The 21,643-nt window shown below is 40.6% G+C and overlaps 1 protein-coding gene across 1 annotated transcript in view; it reads left to right on the top strand.

Annotated features, from left to right (window-relative positions):
• The window catches only part of LOC109092670 (probable E3 ubiquitin-protein ligase HERC1), a 45,289-nt gene that overhangs the window by 7,704 nt on the left and 15,942 nt on the right, over nt 1-21,643 (top strand). Inside the window, 38 exon segments of the mRNA XM_042727577.1 lie at nt 158-329; nt 539-673; nt 1,178-1,343; nt 1,436-1,561; nt 1,654-1,866; nt 2,542-2,694; nt 2,814-2,946; nt 4,172-4,363; nt 4,643-4,858; nt 4,974-5,147; nt 6,590-6,704; nt 6,794-6,914; nt 7,118-7,292; nt 8,039-8,321; nt 8,728-8,848; nt 8,949-9,000; nt 9,799-10,067; nt 10,169-10,393; nt 10,793-10,913; nt 11,008-11,245; nt 11,894-12,063; nt 12,150-12,305; nt 12,384-12,490; nt 12,600-12,710; nt 12,804-12,974; nt 13,518-13,757; nt 13,902-13,985; nt 14,749-15,278; nt 15,534-16,309; nt 17,257-17,473; nt 17,586-17,746; nt 18,227-18,343; nt 18,452-18,659; nt 18,756-18,877; nt 19,510-19,739; nt 20,074-20,342; nt 21,169-21,221; nt 21,383-21,583. Of these exon segments, the coding sequence (XP_042583511.1) occupies nt 158-329; nt 539-673; nt 1,178-1,343; nt 1,436-1,561; nt 1,654-1,866; nt 2,542-2,694; nt 2,814-2,946; nt 4,172-4,363; nt 4,643-4,858; nt 4,974-5,147; nt 6,590-6,704; nt 6,794-6,914; nt 7,118-7,292; nt 8,039-8,321; nt 8,728-8,848; nt 8,949-9,000; nt 9,799-10,067; nt 10,169-10,393; nt 10,793-10,913; nt 11,008-11,245; nt 11,894-12,063; nt 12,150-12,305; nt 12,384-12,490; nt 12,600-12,710; nt 12,804-12,974; nt 13,518-13,757; nt 13,902-13,985; nt 14,749-15,278; nt 15,534-16,309; nt 17,257-17,473; nt 17,586-17,746; nt 18,227-18,343; nt 18,452-18,659; nt 18,756-18,877; nt 19,510-19,739; nt 20,074-20,342; nt 21,169-21,221; nt 21,383-21,583 (7,323 nt within the window).

Raw genomic sequence — 21,643 nt, 5'->3', positions numbered from 1 at the left:
TGTGCTGTTCACGTGCATTGCGAAATGGTCATGCTAGTCTCACACATCTGCTTTTCAAAATGCATAAAACTGAAATGTGACTTGTAAAATGATATGCAGTAATGATGAATAGTTGCGCTTTCCTTTCATTTTTTCCGTGTGGATGTTTTTGTTCCAGACAATGAAGTGTATGCCTGGGGGAATAACTCCATGGGCCAGTGCGGTCAAGGGAATTCCACTGGCCCAATCACCAAACCCAAGAAGGTGATTGGTTTAGATGGAGTGGCCATTCAGCAGATCTCTGCTGGCACCTCCCACAGCCTGGCATGGACTGCCCTCCCAAGAGACAGGTTAGCAAGTCTGTCGAACCCTTTTGTGATCTTTACGTTACAAATTAATACACAATATATTTAATATGCATCTGTGCCGTTAAGTTTGTTGATTCCTATGGCAAGAAGTTTTTTTTTTTTTTTTCTTGTTCTGTTTTTTTCTTCTTTCTTATAATGAATTTTTCGACATTTCCATATCTAAGCTATTAAACTTATGTGCATGTATACAGGCAGGTGGTGGCCTGGCATAGGCCATACTGTGTGGACCTAGAAGAAAGCACTTTCTCTCACCTGCGCTCATTTCTGGAACGATACTGTGACGGTATCAACAACGAGATCCCACCGCTGCCTTTCCCATCTTCCAAGTATGTTTTCTGCCACCACCATTGACTTTAGTCAGGATAGCACCATATTTAATTTTTGTCAGAAAAGAAAATGAGGCTGTGAGAAATAGAAGTATGGTGCATTGAATGGATTGTACTGTTGGGTTTCTGAAAAATTAAAAAAAAAGTTGACAAAACTCTATAAAACCGTTTTGAAAGTTGAGAGCTGTGAAATTCACTTGATCTAGGATCTTTATACAGTCTGTGCCATTGTAATTGCAGTAAATATCTCCTTCATAGCCTCATTTTCATCTGTGTAAGATTCAAAATGTTGTCTAACCTGACTAAGGTCTATAGACGAGTGAAGCCTGCCTTGTTTTTTAAGTGCATTAAATGTCACTGAAGAATTAAAGCTGTTGCTAATGTTGTTTATTTGAGATCAAGTTTCAATTGATTTTCTAACCCATCCTAAAGGTTATTAAATATTAAGTGTGTGTATTCTTGCACCATGGAGGGAGTAAAATTTTTTTGTTTTTGGGCCAACAGGGAGCATCATAACTTCCTGAAACTATGTCTACGGCTCTTGTCCAATCACCTGGCTCTAGCGCTGGCGGGTGGCGTGGCCACCAGTATCTTGGGACGGCAAGCGCGGCCACTTCGCAATCTGCTTTTCAGACTGATGGATGCATCAGTGCCGGATGAAATCCAGGAGGTCTGTGTTTGCTTGTGTTTTTCCACATATTTGTTGCTGTGATGGTTTACTGTGGCCTGTATTTTTCTCTGATTGATGTTTGTATTTTGTAGGCTGTCATCGAGACACTGTCCGTGGGAGCGACGATGCTGCTACCTCCTCTGAGAGAGAGAATGGAGCTATTGCACTCGCTCCTTCCTCAAGGACCAGACCGCTGGGAGAGCCTCTCCAAAGGACAGGTACGAGTTTGTGCCTGCTTGTAAAGAATAGACAATTTTAAGTTAACTTACAAAAGCATCTGTCAGTCATATGTGTGTTTCTTCTGTCACAGAGGATGCAGCTGGACATAATCCTCACTAGTCTGCAGGATCACACCCATGTGGCATCTCTGCTGGGGTACAGCTGTCCTCCAGATGCCTCTGAGCCTCCCACTCTACCCTCGGACTCTACGCATGTGCCTGGCACTCATACTGATGCACATCCTGACACACACTTGGCAGAGATCCTCATGAAAACTCTACTCAGGAACCTGGGCTTTTATACGGTCAGTTCTGCTGATAAAGATCTTGAGTTTGGGCTGACAGCCAGCTTTGTTTTATCTTTATCTTGATTTACATGCTTATTTTAAATTATCGTGTTGCCAGCAAAAAATGCTAGCTTCACTTCGAGACTGTCATCACTAAAAGTAATTATAATGTGACCACTTTCATGGATTCAATTCAGTTCGTAGAGTAAAGAAATCATCAGATTGATTCATACCAGTGGCTGTTGTTTTTGAATCTTTTTTGATTCTTTGTCTTTGAGTCAATACGCTTGCCTGTTTCTGCATGCAACCTACAATTTTTTTTTTTTAAAGAAACACATGTTTTTGACATTATTTTTCCATAAATATATTGTATATGTATACTGTGTGTATTCCGGTTAATTATTTAATTTGCTGTGTTTTATGTCAATCCGTTATGATACTTTTGAGAGCAAGGGCATGCAAAATATGTTATATTCGGTGAGGTTCCACTAATGCTCTTTCAGCCTAGTACATCTTGGCCAGGTAAAAATGTAAACACTGTCTTAAAGGAATGTAAACAGTTTCGAGATGATAAATTGGATATGGGTACCATATAGAATCTGTGTATTACACTTACAGTATGAATGCTACATCTGATATACACTTCTGAATGTCTTCTCAACCTGTTTTCCTGTGTGTATGTGTGTTACACAGGACCAAGCTTTTGGAGAGCTGGAGAAGAACAGTGATAAGATCTTGCAGGGAACATCTTCGTCTGATAGCAGCCAACCAGCTCACCTCCATGAACTGCTCTGCTCTTTACAGAAGCAGCTACTGGCCTATTGCCATATCAATTGTGTTACAGAGGTACATGCACAACCAAATACATATACATATCAACACACAAATTTCCTTCTTGGAAAAATCATGTGTTTATTGGGTCTGAGTGGGCTGATTTCCTTCCACATGTTGATCGTGTTTTTCAGGGCTCCAGTAGTGTGGCCCTCTTCCACAAACACCTGCAGTTATTATTGCCTCATGCCACAGATATCTATAATCGCTCTGCAACTCTTCTGAGAGAAAGCTCTGGAAATGGCAGCGTGCGTGAGAAGCTACGAGGTATATCAATGTACACTCACATTTAAAGGGGTCATATGATGCTGCTAAAAAGAACATTATTTTGTGTATTTGGTATAATGAAATGTTTTTATGCAGTTTAAGATTCAAAAAACACATTATTTTCCACATTATGTACATTATTGTTTCTCTTCTATGCCCAACCTTCTGAAACGCATCGTTTTTTACAAAGCTCATCAGTCTGAAAAGCGAGGTGTGCTCTGATTGGCCAGCTATCCAGTGTGTTGTGATTGGCCAAATGTTTCAAGCGTCTGATGGAATTGTTACGCTCCTCAACATATACTTTTATGGCGTGTCCTGGTCAGAACACCGGCATGACAGGACAAAACCAATAAAACCAATTACAAAAGAGGCAGTTGTTGCATCCAGTGGCAGCGTAATTAATTATTATAATGACTTAAACTGTCTTTTTACGCGTTGCGTTCCATATTACGCCGCGTAAGCCTATAACCATGTCTGCATTTGTGATCGGAGAAACAACAAACAACAAGTACTGCTCTTCACTGCTCAAAATTCGCGTTTGAATCATCAGTGACAAATCCTTTACATATGTAAACCTACTTGCATACTGTGAGTCAGAAGCGCCAGACTGTCCTTGCAAAGAGTGAGGAACTGCCTGCGGCTTGAGTGAGCGGCAGCCAGCGGCTATAACGAGGAGGGGCCAGGGGGTTGCGGCAACCACATGTGACGACCCCGGGCTGGACCATGGTGAAAGCCGATCCGGCAATCCACAGCGGGAAGTTGATGTATTTCCTCAGCAACCAGCACGGATCAGCTCTACTAGGCATGACGAAGCTGATATCGTGCTCAAACCAAGGCCAAACAAAGTAGTTTCACTTTTACAATGAAACACAATGAAATGGCGCCAGTGGCAACAGAGAGAATAAAAGGTACGCCACCTTTCTTTGCGTGAACATTAGGGTGGCATTATGCAAATCTTCCCATATAGTGATGTAGAGATGTGGGGGCGTGTTAGAACAAGCCATTTTAGGAGGACGTGGACAAGTCTTAACTTTTATGAAGAATATCTCTTTGAATTTGAGACTTTAGTCTTTGCAACTTTACAGATCTTCTTTATGCACCAAGAGCTTGTAACACTCCAAAGAGAAAGGGAAAATTGAAATCGCATCATATGACCCCTTTAAGCTAAACTCATTATCTAAATGCCAATGGACCTGCTAATTTTGCCTGTGCTTGTGTGTGGCAGATGTGATCTACATGTCTGCAGCGGGCAGTATGCTGTGTCAGATTGTGACGTCCTTACTGTTGTTGCCTGTTTGGGTGGCACGGCCATTGCTCAGTTACCTCTTAGACCTGCTTCCCCCTCTGGACCGTCTCAACAGACTTCTGCCTGCCGCCACACCTCTGGAGGAACAGGAGCTGCAGTGGCCACTACATGGTCAGATTTTCACATTCATATGATAAATAGCTCATTTAAGTTTAAATTATTAAAATTACAATACACACACTCACACGTGTATGTTTGTTTGTGTGTGTGTGTGTGTGTGTGTGTGTGTGTATATATAACTTAATTCATTTTATGCAAACCTGTGTGCACTAAGGGAATTTGCCCATCCCCCTGTTTGAGAGCCAATCAACACTCAAGAACCACTCTTCTCTCATTCAGTTAAACTTCTTAACTTCTTAAGACTATTTTTCCTTATCCTTCTTTCTGTAGGCACTCCAGATCTGGTTGATCCAGTATGTGTGTCAGGACCGGCACAGTGCTGGGTGTGGCTGGTGGATCTGGAGCGTACCGTAGCGCTGCTGGTGGGACGTTGTCTCGGAGGAATGCTGCAGGGAGCCCCGACCTCACCAGAGGAACAGCACACTACCCATTGGCTCAAAACACCGCTTTTTAGTAACGGCTTGCAGACTGATATACCCCAGCTTGGTATGCACATGCACTGTAATTCCTTTTATTAATAAATGTCCTATTTTGTTATGAAATGTATGGAAGTAAAAAGTGTTTTGTGTTGGTTAAAGCTGAAATGGCGTATTTGTTTCAGATGTATGTATTAGCTCTCTGCTGGAGGTGGCTCTGTGTGGAAATGAGGAGCAAAGACCATTTGACTGTCAGTTGCATGCTGACATGAGTGTGCTGGTTGATTTGTCCCTTGGATCAACTAAAGAGCCCACACATAGCTTGTGGACAAACATGCAGGACTATGCCATCAGCAAGGGTAGGACACAAAAACAGAACATATATTGAGGAATATGGAAAGACTATTAAGAGTATAAATATTTCATTGATGATTAGCTTTGCATTAACCTGTGCAAACCTTATAATGGTTTCTATTTCTGTGGTGTTGGGTAGCCCCACCCACAGTGAAATCTCACTGGTTCAGAATCTCACTACACACAACTTGTCTCTTTGCGCCTGATTAGACAAGGCAAGTTTATTTACATAGCACATTTCATATACAATGGTAATTCAAGGTGCATTATATAAAAGGAAGTAAAATAATCATAAAAAATAATCAAATAAAATGTAAAAACTTTTAAAATTATTTAAAAATTGATTTAAAATGAATTTAAAACAGTTAAAAATAGGAAATGATTATATATATATATATGTATGTATATATGTATATATGTAAAATACAGTGCAGTCAGTTTGGACATAGCACAGTGCTTATTCAATAAATACACAAGTTTTCTAACCCTCTCAACACACTTCTTAATCAACAAAAAAACAACAAAATTAATCCTATCATTGTTTAAGTTACAGTTTATAAGGTTTGAGAAGAAGTTTCACATTGAAAGCATGAAGGCTGTCTTTATGAATGCTATAGTGAATTTCAAGTTTCATCTTCCGCCACATCCGTTCTGCATTGTCTTTTCATTCACTGAACTGCTGCTGATTTTCTCCAAGTTGATTTTTGTCTGCCTGTCGTTTTACTGACTTTTACAGGAGCAATATAATCAATAACATTCTTAACTTTTGAGTTAAAGGAATCAAGGAGAAGATCAACAGAGTCTGCAGTAATGCTTGGTGTTAAAGATATAGCCTCCATAAATAGCACACTAGTGTTTTCGTTAATGCATATCTTTCTGACAGAGACAGATCTAGATTCAGTGGTAGCAGAGTTCAATATATCAAATAAAATACAGAGATAGTGATACATCCTTAATAACGGTGGATGAAATGTTTAGACCTCTACTGATGAGTAAATCTAGAGTGTATCCACGATTGTGTGTGGGTCCATGCACATGCTGAATCAGTTCAAAAGTGTTTAAAACAGTTATAATTTCTTTTTTAGTTTTGATTTCTGCATTATCTATGTGAATATTAAAATCCCCTGCAATAGCAAAGCAGTTTCAGAATGTAGAAATTCTGTCATAATTAAGCTTAGATCCCCGTGATGGGGCAGAGTATTTTTCCATAATTATTGCTTTGAGGTTACAGTTCAATAAAAAAGCAATTAACATTCATATTCTGTTATGTTACAGCTGGCCATAAACCAGTTCTTTATGGCACAAACTATCCTAACTTTGCAGTAATTTGCAGTTATTGATTAAAAGCAGAATTAATTTTTCCATTAGCATTATCCACTTTTCATCTGTGCAAACAAATGTCTTAGATGACATGTTAATTTAGTCTTTTGTGTGTGTGTTTGTGTAGATTGGGACAGTGCATCATTGCCGAATGAGGCTCTGTTAGACACAGTGTCCCGCTTTGTGCTTGCTGTCCTGCTGAAACACACAGGGCTGCTGGGACAGGCGTGTGGAGAGGGGAGGTATGACATTATATTCTACATCACTTCAGAAAATACTACACTGTGGACACTAATAAAGAATTTCTTTCCTATTTTCTGTCTTCCTACAGATATCAGCCATGTAAACTCTTGGCAGAGGTGTATCGCAGTGTGTATAAGGTGCGGAATCGCCTCTTGGCTTGTAAGAACATGGAGCTCATCCAGACCCGTTCATCATCACGAGAACGCAGAGTATGACTCTTTTTGAAATAAAAAATTAAAAAAAAATATAACAGTTTGATTGAAAACCAGATCTTTGAAGAAAGTGAAATTACAATAAAAAAAAAAACTCATTTTTTATGTTTTGATGTAAATTATTTAAGATTCTAGGAAAATCCTAGAGTTTTAATGTTGGATCTCATTATATGTAATGCCATTTCTTTTCCTGAGTGCAGATCTCTGATAATGTGGACTCTGTTGAGATGGACCCACAGGAACACTCTTTCACCCGAACTATAGACGAAGAGGCTGAGCTGGAGGAGAGAGACAGAGAGAGAGAAAGAGAAGAGGGTCATCAGGAGCAGGAAGATGATGAGGAGGAAAGAGAGCATGAGGTCATGACCGCAGGAAGTGAGTTCTGACACGTTTGTGAAGGCATGTATGTATGTGTGCGCTAATGTTGGCTGATGCTTTGGGTGGCACTGAGCAAAGTTGTCACACACAATCTTACACACTTTCTTTCCTTTTTTGAGATCTTAGTTATTACACCTAAAAATTTATATTCTTTAATTGTTTATTTCCCCTCTTATCATTCTAAAACCATAAGAGATATAAAAAAAAAAAAAACAAATAAACTTCTCACAACATCCAAAAAAAAAAAAAAAAAAAAAAATACTATAGGTTTTAGGTTTGGAATGACATGAGGATGAGTAAATAATGACAGTTTTAATTTATTACTTTAAAGAAATATTTAAGAATTGGTTTGATGTAAGTTAAGTCTAAATTGCATTGTGCTAGAACACACCACACAATATACACTACCATTCAAAAGGTTCTGTTTTTTTGTATTTTTAAATTATTTATTCCTATAATGCTCAAGAAACAGTTGTGCTGCTTAATATTTAAGTGGAAACCATGATACTATTTTTTTTTTTTTTTCAGATGAATACAAAATTCAAAAGAACACCATTTATTTGAAATGTAAATCTCTTGTTTGTTAATGTGAAAGTCTTTAGTTTAATGCATCCATCCATTTCTTAACAAAAAAACATACATTTGAATGGTAGCGGATACTAATAAATAACTTCGTTAACGTCGTGCTTCTTGGCTGCTTCCCTAACCTGGCCGCTCTGTGTCTTATGTCTTGGCGGACACAGAAATCTTTCAATGTTTCCTATCAGCACGGGAGGCAGCGCGAGGAAGGGAGCAAGATCGAACCGGAAGCATGAGCGTACAGGAAGAGCCGGCTCAGCCCGGTCCGGAGCGCAGGAGCAGCACAACCCCTCAGGAGGGACAGGATCTTTACACCACCACGTGCAATGCTGTCATCCACCGCTGTGCCATGCTCCTGCTGGCCGTCAGCACACCGCTCGCTCAGCACATCAATCAGCAACCCCTCACAGGTGGGGTCAACCCGGACGCAGGCGGGTTTATGACGAGGTGAGAAGCATCGTCAGTACATTTAGCTGATTTAACATGTGCAAGCATGACTTGAGTCTTTCGAATCATAACCCTTATCTTTGGAGCCTGAAGGTCTCGCTGAACTCGTTCACCTTTCCAGTCTGCTCCAGCGCTGCCAGTCCTGCCCAGGAATGCCTGACCTACTTTTCTAGATTTCAGATTATGCAGTTGCAAGACACCTTGTGTGCTGCCCTAATTTTGAAGAACCTTTAAGAGCTGACACAATTGCAATTAAAAGCAGCGGTTGCTCTGATACATAATTTCAATAAACAAAACACATTCTTCATTAGCGGTATTAATTTATATTTAGGTCACATTTGAATGACACGATTATGTTATGTCCACTCACAGGACATGTAACTTCCCATTTTCGTTTTGTGTGTAGGAGTGAGAGCCTGTCGGCAGAGAGTCGGTCCATCCAGAGCAGTCCTAGCTGCAGACTCACAAAATCCAGGAGTGAGTCTGATCTCTCCCAGCCAGAGTCTGATGAGGAGGGATACTCACTGGTAAGATGTGTGACACATGGACATGCTGCCTTATCTGTTTTGCTTGATATATAACTATATCAATTGCAGTTATGTAACCTGTCTGTGTGACCCGTTTCAGAATGTGAGGAGGAATGTGGATCTGGATTTAGCTTTCACTCCTAAAAAAAGAGGTAACGCCCCGCCTTTAACATTCTGAGGCTGTAGCAGTGTGACATACTGTACTACTCTCTTAATCTGTATATTTGTGCAAAAGTCTATCTGTGTACACACGTAATGTATCTCTGACAGCTCTGTGTGTCCGTCTATTTTTTCTACATGGCTAAATGGGTCCATGAAATAGGATTCCTGCTGGCATCTTTATAGCCTCTTCATGCATTGCCAGATTTATTTCCCAAGCCCAAAATATGCCACAGCAAAAAAATTCTATAAAATACTACTCACATAATACTTATTCCTTATTGTCATTCATGTACAGGCCTGCACACAAGTAAAGCACAGTTTATGGCAGAACTCAAATACCTGTCTGTCCCGTTCACATTTCACCTGTAAATCATACAAATTTTATTTATTTTTTTTTGGAAAAAAGAATTCTGGCTTCTAAGCAGAATATGGCATTCACAGAACTTCCAGCACACTCAGTCTCTAAATTTGCTCCGTTGTTTTCGGGAATAGTGAATGAAAATCAAAAATCAAATGTGACCGCTTCAGGTCAGAGCTGAGGTTGTGCTCGAGTGACCTGAGTTCATCTGCTTTGGAGTACTTCATAAACTCATGTCATACAAATAGCTGTCTTCACAGAAAAAAATTAGTTTCATAGAAGCCACACGAGAAACAATGCAATACTGTATTAAGCCTAAATGTACATGGCACACAAATTATATAATTTTTAATTATAAAATTTTAATGGTAACATTTTATTATTGGCCCATTATTACAAAATCTGTTCAACAGATGTCTTGTGTTTCCAGGCTTTCTGTACAGTTCTCCAGACTCTTCTGCTGACTGGTTTGGAGGACGCTCAGCTCGCGAGTGTTTGTACAGCTCTCCACAGTCCTACGAGGAGTCAGACCTCGATCTGAGCCATTCATTCAGGCTCCATGCACTCATCGAGAACATAGTGAACTTCATCAGTGGAGATGTTGGGAACGCCCCTGCGTTCAAGGAACCAGAAGAGAGCGTGTCCACTAGCCCTCAGGCCATTATTATAGCCATGGAGCAGCAACAGAGTCGAGCAGAGGTATGTTCTGGCTCTTTATTTGTCAGATGCCTGTCTTCACTTCCACCCACAGACTTTGTTTATCTTGTGCTTTTATGGTGGTGTTTTGTGTTTTTATATAGTTGCGTCTGGAGGCCCTTCACCAGATTGTGGTTTTGATTTCTGGGATGGAGGAGAAAAGCAGCCAGGCAGGCGCTGGAGGTGGAGCTGGACGCACAGGCCTCAGTTTTCACTCTGCCTCTCTGCTATCATCAGTCAGACTGCAGTTCCTGTCGGGATGTTTTGGCCTTGGTGCTGTCAGCAATGGGGGGCCAAAAGGGGAGAGTGTCCAACTGCACCATTACCAGGTAACTGTTACATGGATCTAATCTTAGACTTGTTTCAGAGTTACTGAAGAAGAGAAAATCTGTTTTTGAATGTGTGTCATACTGTTCAACATTAATTTATGACCATTATCAGTGGATAACAAGCAACAAATTGAGTTTTTAAACATAGTTGATCATCTTTGTAGGTCATGCTGGCTTAATACGTGCTAATTTATGCTAGAATATGGGCATAAGGCCTTACTGAAAAAATAGCTATGAAGACCCATACAACTGATCAGAATGTCTGTGAGAAATTCAGTCTTCTTGCTGTAACACATATTGAACAAGAAACTGAGTTTGAAGAACTGACATGTTATGATAAATATTTTTGAACATCAATATCCATGCTTTGCTCTGCATGTCCTTTATCTTTCCTTGTAGGATGGAGTCAGAGCAGCCAAGAAAAGTTTACAGATGGACATTCAGACAGCTGTTCATAAGATTTATCAGCAGCTGTCAGTCACATTAGAGAGAGCCCTGCAAGCAAACAAGCACCACATAGGTAATGTATTTGAGCACACATTCAGTATATTCATTTATGTAGCATATATAATGCTGAATGTACAGTATATTCACTATGCTGTGTGTGTTTACAGAGGCCCAGCAGAGGCTGCTGTTGGTGACGGTCTTTGCTCTAAGTGTGCGATACCAGCCTGTCGATGTATCATTAGCTATCTCCAGCGGTCTGTTGGATGTTCTCTCTCAGCTTTGTGGAACGGAAACCCTGCTTGGACAGACACTGCAACTCCTGCACAAACCTGCAGGCTCTCAGCTCAGCACTGCCCTCAAAGTGGCCAGCACCAGATTGCTACAGATACTAGCCATCAGCACCGGGTACAACACAGTTCTCTCGCAGATTGTTAAAACCTGATATTTCATAGCTGATCTGAACTTCAAATGCTGTATGTTTTAAATTGTGATGCTACTCCATGAATGTTCTTTAGACCCACTGTGAGATTTTGGCGTCTTGTTTACATTACAATTCAGAGGTTTGGGGTCAGTAAGATTTTTTTTAAGGAAATGAATGCATTCAATTCATTAGAAGTGACAGTAAATACTGTTACAGTGTTACAAAAGATCTATTTCAAATAAATGCTGTTCTTTTGAATGTTTTACTCATCAAAGAATCCCTACAAATATCACAAAACTATTAAACAGCACAAGTGTTTTCAAATGGTTCTAGAGCAGAAAATCAGCATATTGTTTCTTTGAAGATCCACCTTTGCCATCACAGAAATAACCTACATTTAAAAATATATTAAAACACAAAGCGGTTATTTTAAATGATAATAATGTTTTATAATCAAACTGTTTCTTTATTCCGTATTTGATCAAATAAATGCAGTCATGATGAAACTCTGTAGTGTAATTTATCAGAAGTTAATTAGGTTTGTTTGGTCACATCACACTGTTTAAATCTCTCTTAGCAGGAGCACAGAAGACAGATTCTTTAACTTTTGCTCTTTCCTATCTTTACATCAGGACATATGCAGACAGGTTGGGTCCTAAGGTGGTCCAGGCTCTGCTGGATCTTCTGTGCTGTCAGCTGAAGACTCTGCTGGCTCAGGCTGCTGGAAGCACGCTCAGTGCAAGTACAGAACTACAGGAGAAGACTGACGACTGTGCAGATGCTCAGAAAAAAGATTTTCAAGGTAGGACAATTGCAGGTCAACAGCAACATGCTCAGTAAGTTACTTTTATTTACTGTTATTTATATATTGCTTTTATTTTGGTGTAGCATTGTTACGTAAGAGACACACAGCAGAGCTGCACCTCGGAGACTTCTTGGTATTTCTGCGGCGAGTTGTCTCTTCTAAAGCCATTCAGTCCAAGATGGCCTCTCCTAAATGGACTGAAGTCCTTCTCAACATTGCTGCTCAGAAATGGTGTTCAGGTAGTACTTCAATGTCCCAACCACATCGTCTTGTCTGTGTGCTAGTTGTTAGATTAGTTAAATGTGTGTATTTTTCAGGCATTCCATTGGTTGGTAATTTGAGGACACGGCTGTTAGCCCTTCATGTTTTGGAAGCTGTGCTTCCTGCCTGTGAGAGCAGCGTGGAGGACCATCAGATGACCCAGGTCTAATTCTACATACCTCTGTTGTGCTCTTTTTTTTTTTTTTTTTTTTTTTTTTTTTTTTTAATTATGGAATATGTGTTGCAGAGTTTAATTTGTCTTTGTGTGGTAGGTGGTGGAGAGGTTGTTCTCGCTGCTCTCGGATTGTATGTGGGAGGCACCTGTTGCTCAAGCCAAACACACCATCCAGCTGAAAGAGAGAGAGCAGGAGCTCAAACTACAGGTGACGGAGATTCAGTCAGTCAAGTGTAAGAGGTTGTAATGCTTTAAAATGTACTCATACCTAATGCCTTTAAATGCCATCTTGTTGTTTAAGGGTGAATCAGAGGAGGAAGAAGAAAATTTGCCTATCCAGGAAGTAACCTTTGACCCTGAGAAGGCACAGTGCTGTGTGGTGGAAAGCGGACATGGACTGACACATGGCAGTGGAGGCAAAGGTTACGGCCTGGCCTCCACTGGTATTTCCTCTGGCTGTTACCATTGGAAGGTTCTACACACTTTTTTTTTTTTTTTTTACACTAAAGTTCAGAAGTTTGGGGTCAAAACTATACTATTTGATCAAAACTCAAGTAAAAGCAATAAATTCAATTTTAAATATATACATATCTAAAGTATCTTATCAGTTTTAAAGTATTTTAAAATCTAATTTCTGTTATGGCACAGTAAATTTTTTAAAACTTAGCCCTTCATTGTCACATGATCCCTTCTAATATGCTAATTTGGTCCTCAAGAATTATATATGTTAAAAGCAGTTTTGCTTATTAATATATTTGTGGAAACTGATACATTTTTTGCTGATTCTGTGATGAATAGAAAGTTCAATAGATTTAAGTTGAAATAGTAAAGACTTTCATAATTTAAGAAAAGATTTCTGTCACTTTTGATTAATTTAATGCATCCATGTTGAATAAAATTATTAAATTCAATTTTAAAAGGTCTTACTGACCCCAAACTTCATGTAAGCCAGTAGCATAATATGTGCATTGTGTCAAGGTGTGTGAGTATAAGAGTGTGTATGATTTGTTTTCAGTTCTATATCGTGAAGGAGAATCGTGGAAATGAGGGAACGTGTGTGGGTGTGTCACGCTGGCCCGTGCATGATTTCAACCACCGCACAACAGCCGACATGTGGCTCTACCGTGCATACAGCGGCAACCTCTACCATAATGGAGAGCAGACCCTCACGCTGTCCAGTTACACACAAGGAGACTACATCACCTGTGTGCTGGACATGGAGGCCAGGACTGTGTCCTTTGGCAAGAATGGAGAGGTGTGGTGCAGCCCACTTACAAACACACAAATACTCAACCATTTTACCAACTTGCATTTCAAAAGCTGAGCTGTAATACAAATTAACTGTCATACCTTACGTCATATGTGCTTATGTCCTAAACCACGTGGCTCTATGTGGCAGGAACCCAAACTGGCCTTTGAGGATGTCGATGCTACAGAGCTGTACCCTTGTGTCATGTTCTACAGCAGTAACCCCGGGGAGAAGGTAAGACACAGAAGTGCTGATGTTGATTTAAACACTGTGGTCTTCTGTTTATCTAAAATAACACTGAACTGGTCAGACTGCATAATCATGTTGGTGGAAGGTCAGTCTAAACCTTAGAGGTGGGCAACATAAGCACAAAAATTATATCATTTGTAAATCTTTTGGGTCGTTAACAAAATTGATGCATTTTTCTATTATTTAAACAGTCACATACATGGCTATGAAACAAATTTATGAATGTGCATAATTTTTCAATCCATGTAATAAAGCTTAATATTTTACATTTGTTTTTAATTTTATGTGCTTTTTTCATTTTAAATAGGTTTTTTTATTTAATTAAAAAAAATTATTTAGGTTTAATTTTTATTTCAGTTTTAGTTAATTTCATTTATTTCTATTTATTAATTTTATTTCCTTAGCTTACATTTATTTTATGCCAAGGTAAGGTGACATTTCTTTTTTTTATTTTACGTTTTTCATCAAATATTTATATTTTATTTCATTTCAGCTGTATTTCAATTAACAAAAATGTTTTTTTTAGTTGTGGTTGGTTATTGATGATAATTTTGATGAATTAGAATTTTTTTTATTTTTTATTTTTTTATTATTTTTTTTACAGATTCCTTTAAAAAATAAACAGTTTAGTAGAATGCAATGTAGAACTGTCATACCAGCGATATCAACAAAAATGTATACAGATTGACAATTTCTTACAGTTTTCTATATTGTTCTAACCAGTATTTTGCCCACCCCTTCCCTGCAGGTAAAAATCTGTGACATGCAGATGAGGGGCACACCACGTGACCTGTTACCTGGTGACCCGATCTGCAGCCCTGTGGCCACTGTCCTTGCTGAAGCCACCACCCAGCTGGTCCGTATCTTACACCGTTCAGAGCGCTGGACCCAAACTATCAACAGCAGCATCCTTCAGCGCCTCCAGCAAATCAGGGGCTGCCTGCGAGAAGGAGCTCCTCCAGCAGGGGCCACCAGACTACGCAAGAGCCACTCGGCACAGAGCAGAGAGGAGCAGGACGAGAAGGAGGAAGAGCGAGAGGAGGAGAGAGGAAGAAGCGGACGGCACGCGGCGGCCGAGCTCTCGGAGGCGCACCTGCGGACGCTGTGCCACCAGGTGTGGCCGGTGTTAGCTGTGATAGGGGGAGTAGATGGTGGGTTAAGGATGGGGGGACGGTGTGTGCACAAGCAGACGGGGAGACACGCCACTCTGCTGGGTGTGGTGAAGGAGGGGAGCACATCAGCTAAGGTGCAGTGGGATGAGGCGGAGATTACCATCAGGTGAGAGATGGGCATCTGTTTGAGTGATTTATATGAATGTGAAATTGAGGCTTTTGCCTCGCTCCTGCTCCCTAGAGCTCTCCTACTTTTCTGTCTTCTGCTCTCCTTGGTCTCTTTATCCATTTTTCTTCCTCCCAAATCATTTCATTGACTTTTTCCTTTGCATTCGCTCCATGACGTTGCATGTTCCCTGGCCCTCCTCCCTGCTCCCTCACTTTCTCTCTCTGTGTTTGGTTTGTGGCTCCTTTTCATTGACTTCCCCACTTTTTGGTCGCCCAGTGACACGCCGTTGTACAACTTGGAACCAATCGAGCCTCTTCCCTTCGACGTTTCACGTTTCTGTGGACTCACTGCTGCTCTGCTGCTGGACCTCACCGCCCTCGCAAGCCTGCAAGACGATGGCTCCAAATCTGCCTCCGGTCGGCGGCACGAGAGAAGACATCGCCACGAACCCCAGGAAGAACGGGAGAATGAGTCGCGCACCAAACCAAAAGAGGGGACAGGAGACCTGCGTGTATCTCACAGCTTAGATGAGGTTCGAGCTCGAGCTCCGCCCAACTCTCGCTCCGAGAGCGAGCTTGCTGCCTACACACAGGATGCCACACAGCAGACTCCAGCGGAGGGACGGCGCAGGCTGCAGGAGATGGTGGGGATGCGCTCGCAGGAGGCGGCTGCGCAGATGGAGGTGCATGCGGTGCAGTTGTCGTATCTGTATCTGGGAGCGATGAAGACCCTGAGCGTACTTCTGAGCTGCAGTAAATACGCTGAGCTGCTGCTGATCCCCAAAGTCACGCCTGACAGCGGTCATAATGCGGATTGTGCCAGCCCTGGGGTGAACGTGTGTCAGGAGGAGGCAGAGCTGCGATCGGCTCTGCAGTTTCTGATGCGACACATGGTGAAGCGGGCGGTGATGAGGTCGCCCATTAAAAGGGCACTTGGGCTGGCAGACCTAGAGCGGGCGCAAGCTATGATCTACAAACTGGTGGTCAATAGCCTACTTGAAGAAAAGGAAGGCCACAGTTCTAAACCAGGTATATCTGAAAACTTAAAACTAACCTGATACACATAAACTGACTTAAACTACACTGCTGTTCATAGGTTTGGGGTCAAGATTTTTTGTTATGTTTTCAAAAGAAATGTCTTATGCTCACCAAGGCTGCATTTATTTGGTTAAAAATATGGTTAATACAGTAATTTTGTGAAACATTACAATTTAAAATAACCATTTTGACTATTTTAATATACTTTTAAATGTAATCTGTTAGTAGATCTGATTTTTCAGCAGCCATTACTTTAGTCTTCTGTCACATGATCCTTTAAAAAATCATTCTAATATGATTTTAAAGTAAAAAAAAAAAAAAAAAAAAAAAGAAAGAAGAACAAAACAAACAAAAAACAATTTATTTGAAATTGAAATCTTTTGTATTTTTTTACAATTTCTTGAAAAAAAAAAAAAACCTGTAGTTTTATAAACTGGTAGTTTATAAAGTCTTGACTGTATAGTGTAATTGCTGCTATCCTTTACGAATATTGCTTGATATTTTGATATTGTATATGATGGCAATGAATTTTTTTTAAAAACTCAGACTCGAAGGCTGACGTTTGAATTGTCCTTAAAAAAAATCTCACTTCAGTGGGTTTTAGCATATATATTTTTTTTTTTTAATATTCAATTAAATAAAAACAATTTAATTTAATTTATTTAAACTATTTTTTATAAATGATTGGACATTTTATGTGATGCAAAGTCACATAATTTCAATTAAGTTTGAGTGAATAACATTAATGGAAATTATTATTTTTGCTGTAATGGGTCAAGAATTTTTGGATCTGACCAGGAATTTTCATTCTGGTGCATTTGTTGCAAGCTATGTTGTTGTTTTTTTTTTTTTTTTTTTTTTTTTTTTTTTTTTTTTTTTATTTCATTCACAAGATGCATAGTTCTCTTCATAAATTATGAGAATGTATTTGTTTTTAGTGGACACAGAGTGTGAGGAGTTAGAGGGAGACCAACGGTTTCAAACTCCGGTCACCACCTCCCCATCAGCCTCCAGCAGCACCTCCTTCATGAGCTCCTCGCTGGAGGACACCACCACAGCAACCACACCTGTTACCACAGCCACCACACCTGTTACAGACGCCGAGACAGCACCGGCTTCTGAATCACCTGGAGTAATGCCCCTCAGCCTGCTCAGGTACACACACACACACACACACACACAAACACTTTGTCTCTTTGAGAGTGTGTGAACACTGAATCTTTCATTCTGTGTGTCATGATTAATGTGCAAGTGCATGTCTGAGCAGGCAGATGTTCTCCAGCTACCCAACAACCACCCTTCTGCCAGCACGTAGAGCTCAGACCCCTCCCGTCTCATCGCTGCCCACCTCACCATCAGACGAGCACGGCCGGAGACAGAGCCTCACGTCACCTGAGTCCCAGCCTGCCAGAACCACCAGCAGGACAGGTACAAATACACACAATGTTTATTAAAGAGGGACCTTGTCCCCAGAGTGTGTATGTGAAGTTTTAGCTCAAAATACCCCACAGATATTTTTTTATAGTAAAATTGCCACTTTTAGTCACGTTTTTGTGTGTCCCTTTAAATGCAAATGAGCTGGTGCTCCCGGCCCCCTTTCAGAATAGGGCAGAGCTTCAAGAGCTCAAGCTCCGGCATACAAATAAACATTCCACTATTAGTACAAACCTGTAATCTTTACTTATCTTTGTATATATAATTTTCTTCTCTAGAATAAATTTATTGGGAATATACATACAAGTGTGAAATATGTAAATATACCAGAAGTATAAATTATTTCATCATAACAATTAACAAGAATAAATTTAATTAGAAAGGCTGTCTTTCAGATCTTTGTACATGACTGTATATCCATATATACATAGTCCTGTATTTAACAGCTGATTTTGTTTGTTTATTTGCTCCAAGCATTATCAGACCCTAGCAGTCGTCTTTCCACATCTCCACCTCCTCCTGCCATCGCAGTTCCACTGTTGGAAATGGGTTTCTCGCTCAGGCAGATCATGAAAGCTTTGGAAGCAACAGGTAGACACACATACACCTAGAAATGTCATGTCAAAAATTCAGAATGTCTGCTTTTTTTCTCATGTAATCATGTCAGATATTCAGATTATGTTCTGTGCTGGTCTGTAGGTGCACGTGGTGAGGCAGATGCTCAGAACATCACTGTGCTTGCGATGTGGATGATCGACCACCCTGGCACGGCAGACTCAGATGAGGCTTCAGATCCCTGCTCCGGTGCAGCGGGAGGGGGTAAGAGCACGGAGAGGAGCTATCTGCGCTCACCGGGTGACATCCCTAATGCTGATGCTGCAGAGATGGAGGAAGGATTCAGTGAGAGGTATGAATACATGGCATGACATATTGTATTGTGGCATGAGTGTAATTAAGCAGTGTGTAGCCCATTTATCATTCTGTTACTTCTTTCCCATTCTAGTCCTGAAGGTCTTGATCAAGATTTGGGCTCTTCCTCTGCCGGCCCCACTCCCAGAGGACGCTCTGCAGCCACCAGGAAACACCGCTTTGACCTGGCTGCACGCACATTATTAGCTCGTGCAGGTAAAGGGATCTGCAAAGTTACATACTTTCTAAATCGACTAGTCAGTGGGTTATCTGAACAACTAGTCAATTAATCGCTTTTAATGAAGTCCTGTATAATCAGGCTGGTTTTAGGTTCATCTGACCCTGAGCAGACATTTATATCTATTTATCAAAGAATCCTGAAAAAATGTTAAGCAGTTAAGCAGCACAACTGTTTTCAACATTGATAATAATAAGAAATGTTTCTTGAGCATCAAATATATGCTTTTTTGAATGATTTCCGAAGGAGAACGTGACACTGAAGACTGGACTAATGACTGCTGGAAATTCTTTGTTGTCAGTAGAAATTAATTTAATTTTAAAATATATTAAAACTTTTTTTAAAAAATTTCAAAATATTGCAGTATTTTCAAAATCATCAAAAATCATCAAAATCATAAAAAAGAAATCTTACTGATAGGTGAGTTAGTAAGGTCTGCAGGACAGTTATTTATATTTTTTTTTATAATGAGGAAAAAAATAGCTAAACTTGTCAACTACACTAACTGGTTGGTCATCACAACCTGTATACAGACATAAGTTTTACGACATTCAATTTTAAGAATCAAAACAGTAAATACTCCACAGTAACGTTGTGTTTTTTTGTGTAGCTGGACTGTACCGCTCAGTGCAGGCACATCGAACTCAAGCACGTCGAGAAGGTTCTGGACTGCAGCAGGAGCCTGGGCCGCTCGGGGCGCTGTATGACTTCAATCTGGATGAAGAGTTGGAGCTCGAATTGGATCAGGAAGCCATGGAGGCCATGTTCAACCAGGAGCTTGCATCCGATTCTGACATTCTGGGGATGTGGATCCCGGAGGTACTGGACTGGCCAACATGGGTGTGTGTGACAGCAGCCTGGGGCTGCCGCTGCTTTACTACTCACCTTTAACCCCTGCACGGCTGTACACACAAAAACATTTGTTCAGTGACACACATATTGTTCTTGCATAAAGTTTGCTCACTCACATCCTCATATTGGACACATATTGGCTCTCTCACTCTCACTAACACCGGTGCATGTTTTCCCAGCACAGTATGGAAGCAGCAGATGCGTACTGGGATGCTTCAGCCCTGATCCATGTTCCACTGGCTTTCAAATCTTCATACATATATGACATACTCTCCAAACTGACCGCAGTTGTCTGGTTTTGTCTCATTTACTTGTGTGTTAGCATGTGTGTGAGACGGAGGAGCGTGATGAGGTGGTGGTGTGTGAGCTGTGTGGGGCCAGCGTGACCAGTTTCAACCAGCACATGAAGAAGAGTCACCCGGGCTGTGGTCGCAGTGCCAATCGCCAGGGTTACCGCAGCAATGGCTCATATGTTGACGGCTGGTTTGGAGGGGAGTGTGGAAGTGGAAATCCCTATTATTTGCTCTGTGGCAGCTGCAGAGAGAAATACCTTAACATGAAGAGCAAGATCAAAGGACCACTGCCTGAGAGGTGAGAATTAGTGCTGGGGGATATGCTCCATAGTCATATCGGCCTATCGTCAGCCTGATAGATCGCCGACACATGATATTATCGTGCTAATTTAATTTAGTTATTAGCCGGAGAGTGAACCAACTATGGCTAAAAGCAGCCTTGTTAGTGTAATCTATTAACTACACATATCTTTTTAGTCAATCAGCATATGGACGTCATGTCACAAATTTGTTTTAATATGATTGAATTTGTATTTAACATAATAATTTAATAGAAGCATTATACATTACTAATTATAATGCTTACATTTCCTTAGTTATTCAAACAGCATCTACAGAAAACGAGCAAAGAACATTAACATTATCAAAGAACATCATCACTGACTGACTTCAGTCTAGTGCGGGTAAACACTAAATAAATGAATAAATCTTATACTTCACACGTACATATGCACTTTGTTGTTTATGATGAGGGAATATGTGAGAGAGCAGAATTCAGTCAACAACAAAACTCATCTGAACGCCTCTGATTGGCCAGTGCATTGATAAACTCAACGGAATCGTGTGTGATTGGTTAACACTGTAAAACACGTCAAAAGAAATATGATGGAACAAATAAGCCCCAATATTGATTAGAGATTATTTTTATTATCAGGCTAGTAATACTATTAAGAATAATAATCGTCTTGCTATCGTCAAAAGCATCAGCCGCAGGCGATATCTCAAACTGTCGGCTATACACAATACTATCGTCTGTCGGCACAACCCTAGTGAGACAACCCTACATGTTGACATAGCCGAATTCACATGAATCTGACGTTTTTCCACTGATCTCTGTTTTTTAGGTATAAAGGTCAAGCACCAGACCTGCTGGGAAAGCATGACAGCGTGTATGAAGGTATTAAAAGTGTCCACATGCAAAACATACGTATAAACCAAAATAATAATGCAGCAGGCAATAAAAACACAGACAAGGCATGTAAAGTTTGCTAGGATTATTAACAACCACTGCAGACTGTGTCTTGGTCAATGTGTCTGAACACACGGTTTGCCCTGCAGAAGACTGGAACATGTTGGATGTAGATGATGCAGAGCGTCTGACGGGTGAAGAGGAGTTTGAGTTGCTCTCTGCTCCGCTTGGTCTTAGTGAACGCAGACCCGTCCCGGAGGCTGTCCATTTTCCAGACACCGACCCTCTTGGAGCCTCTGTTGCCATGGTCACTGCAACCAACAGCATGGAGGAGACTCTCTTGCAGATAGGTACAATAACAACACTAATGTGATTGTGTGACCCTGCCACTGTAGTGTTTCAGAGAATGC

The sequence above is a fragment of the Cyprinus carpio genome, chromosome B7 (genome assembly GCF_018340385.1).
Source record: "Cyprinus carpio isolate SPL01 chromosome B7, ASM1834038v1, whole genome shotgun sequence".
Lineage (NCBI taxonomy): Eukaryota > Metazoa > Chordata > Actinopteri > Cypriniformes > Cyprinidae > Cyprinus > Cyprinus carpio.
Note: the sequence above shows the minus strand (reverse complement) of the source record. Positions and strands in the feature narration are given on the sequence as shown.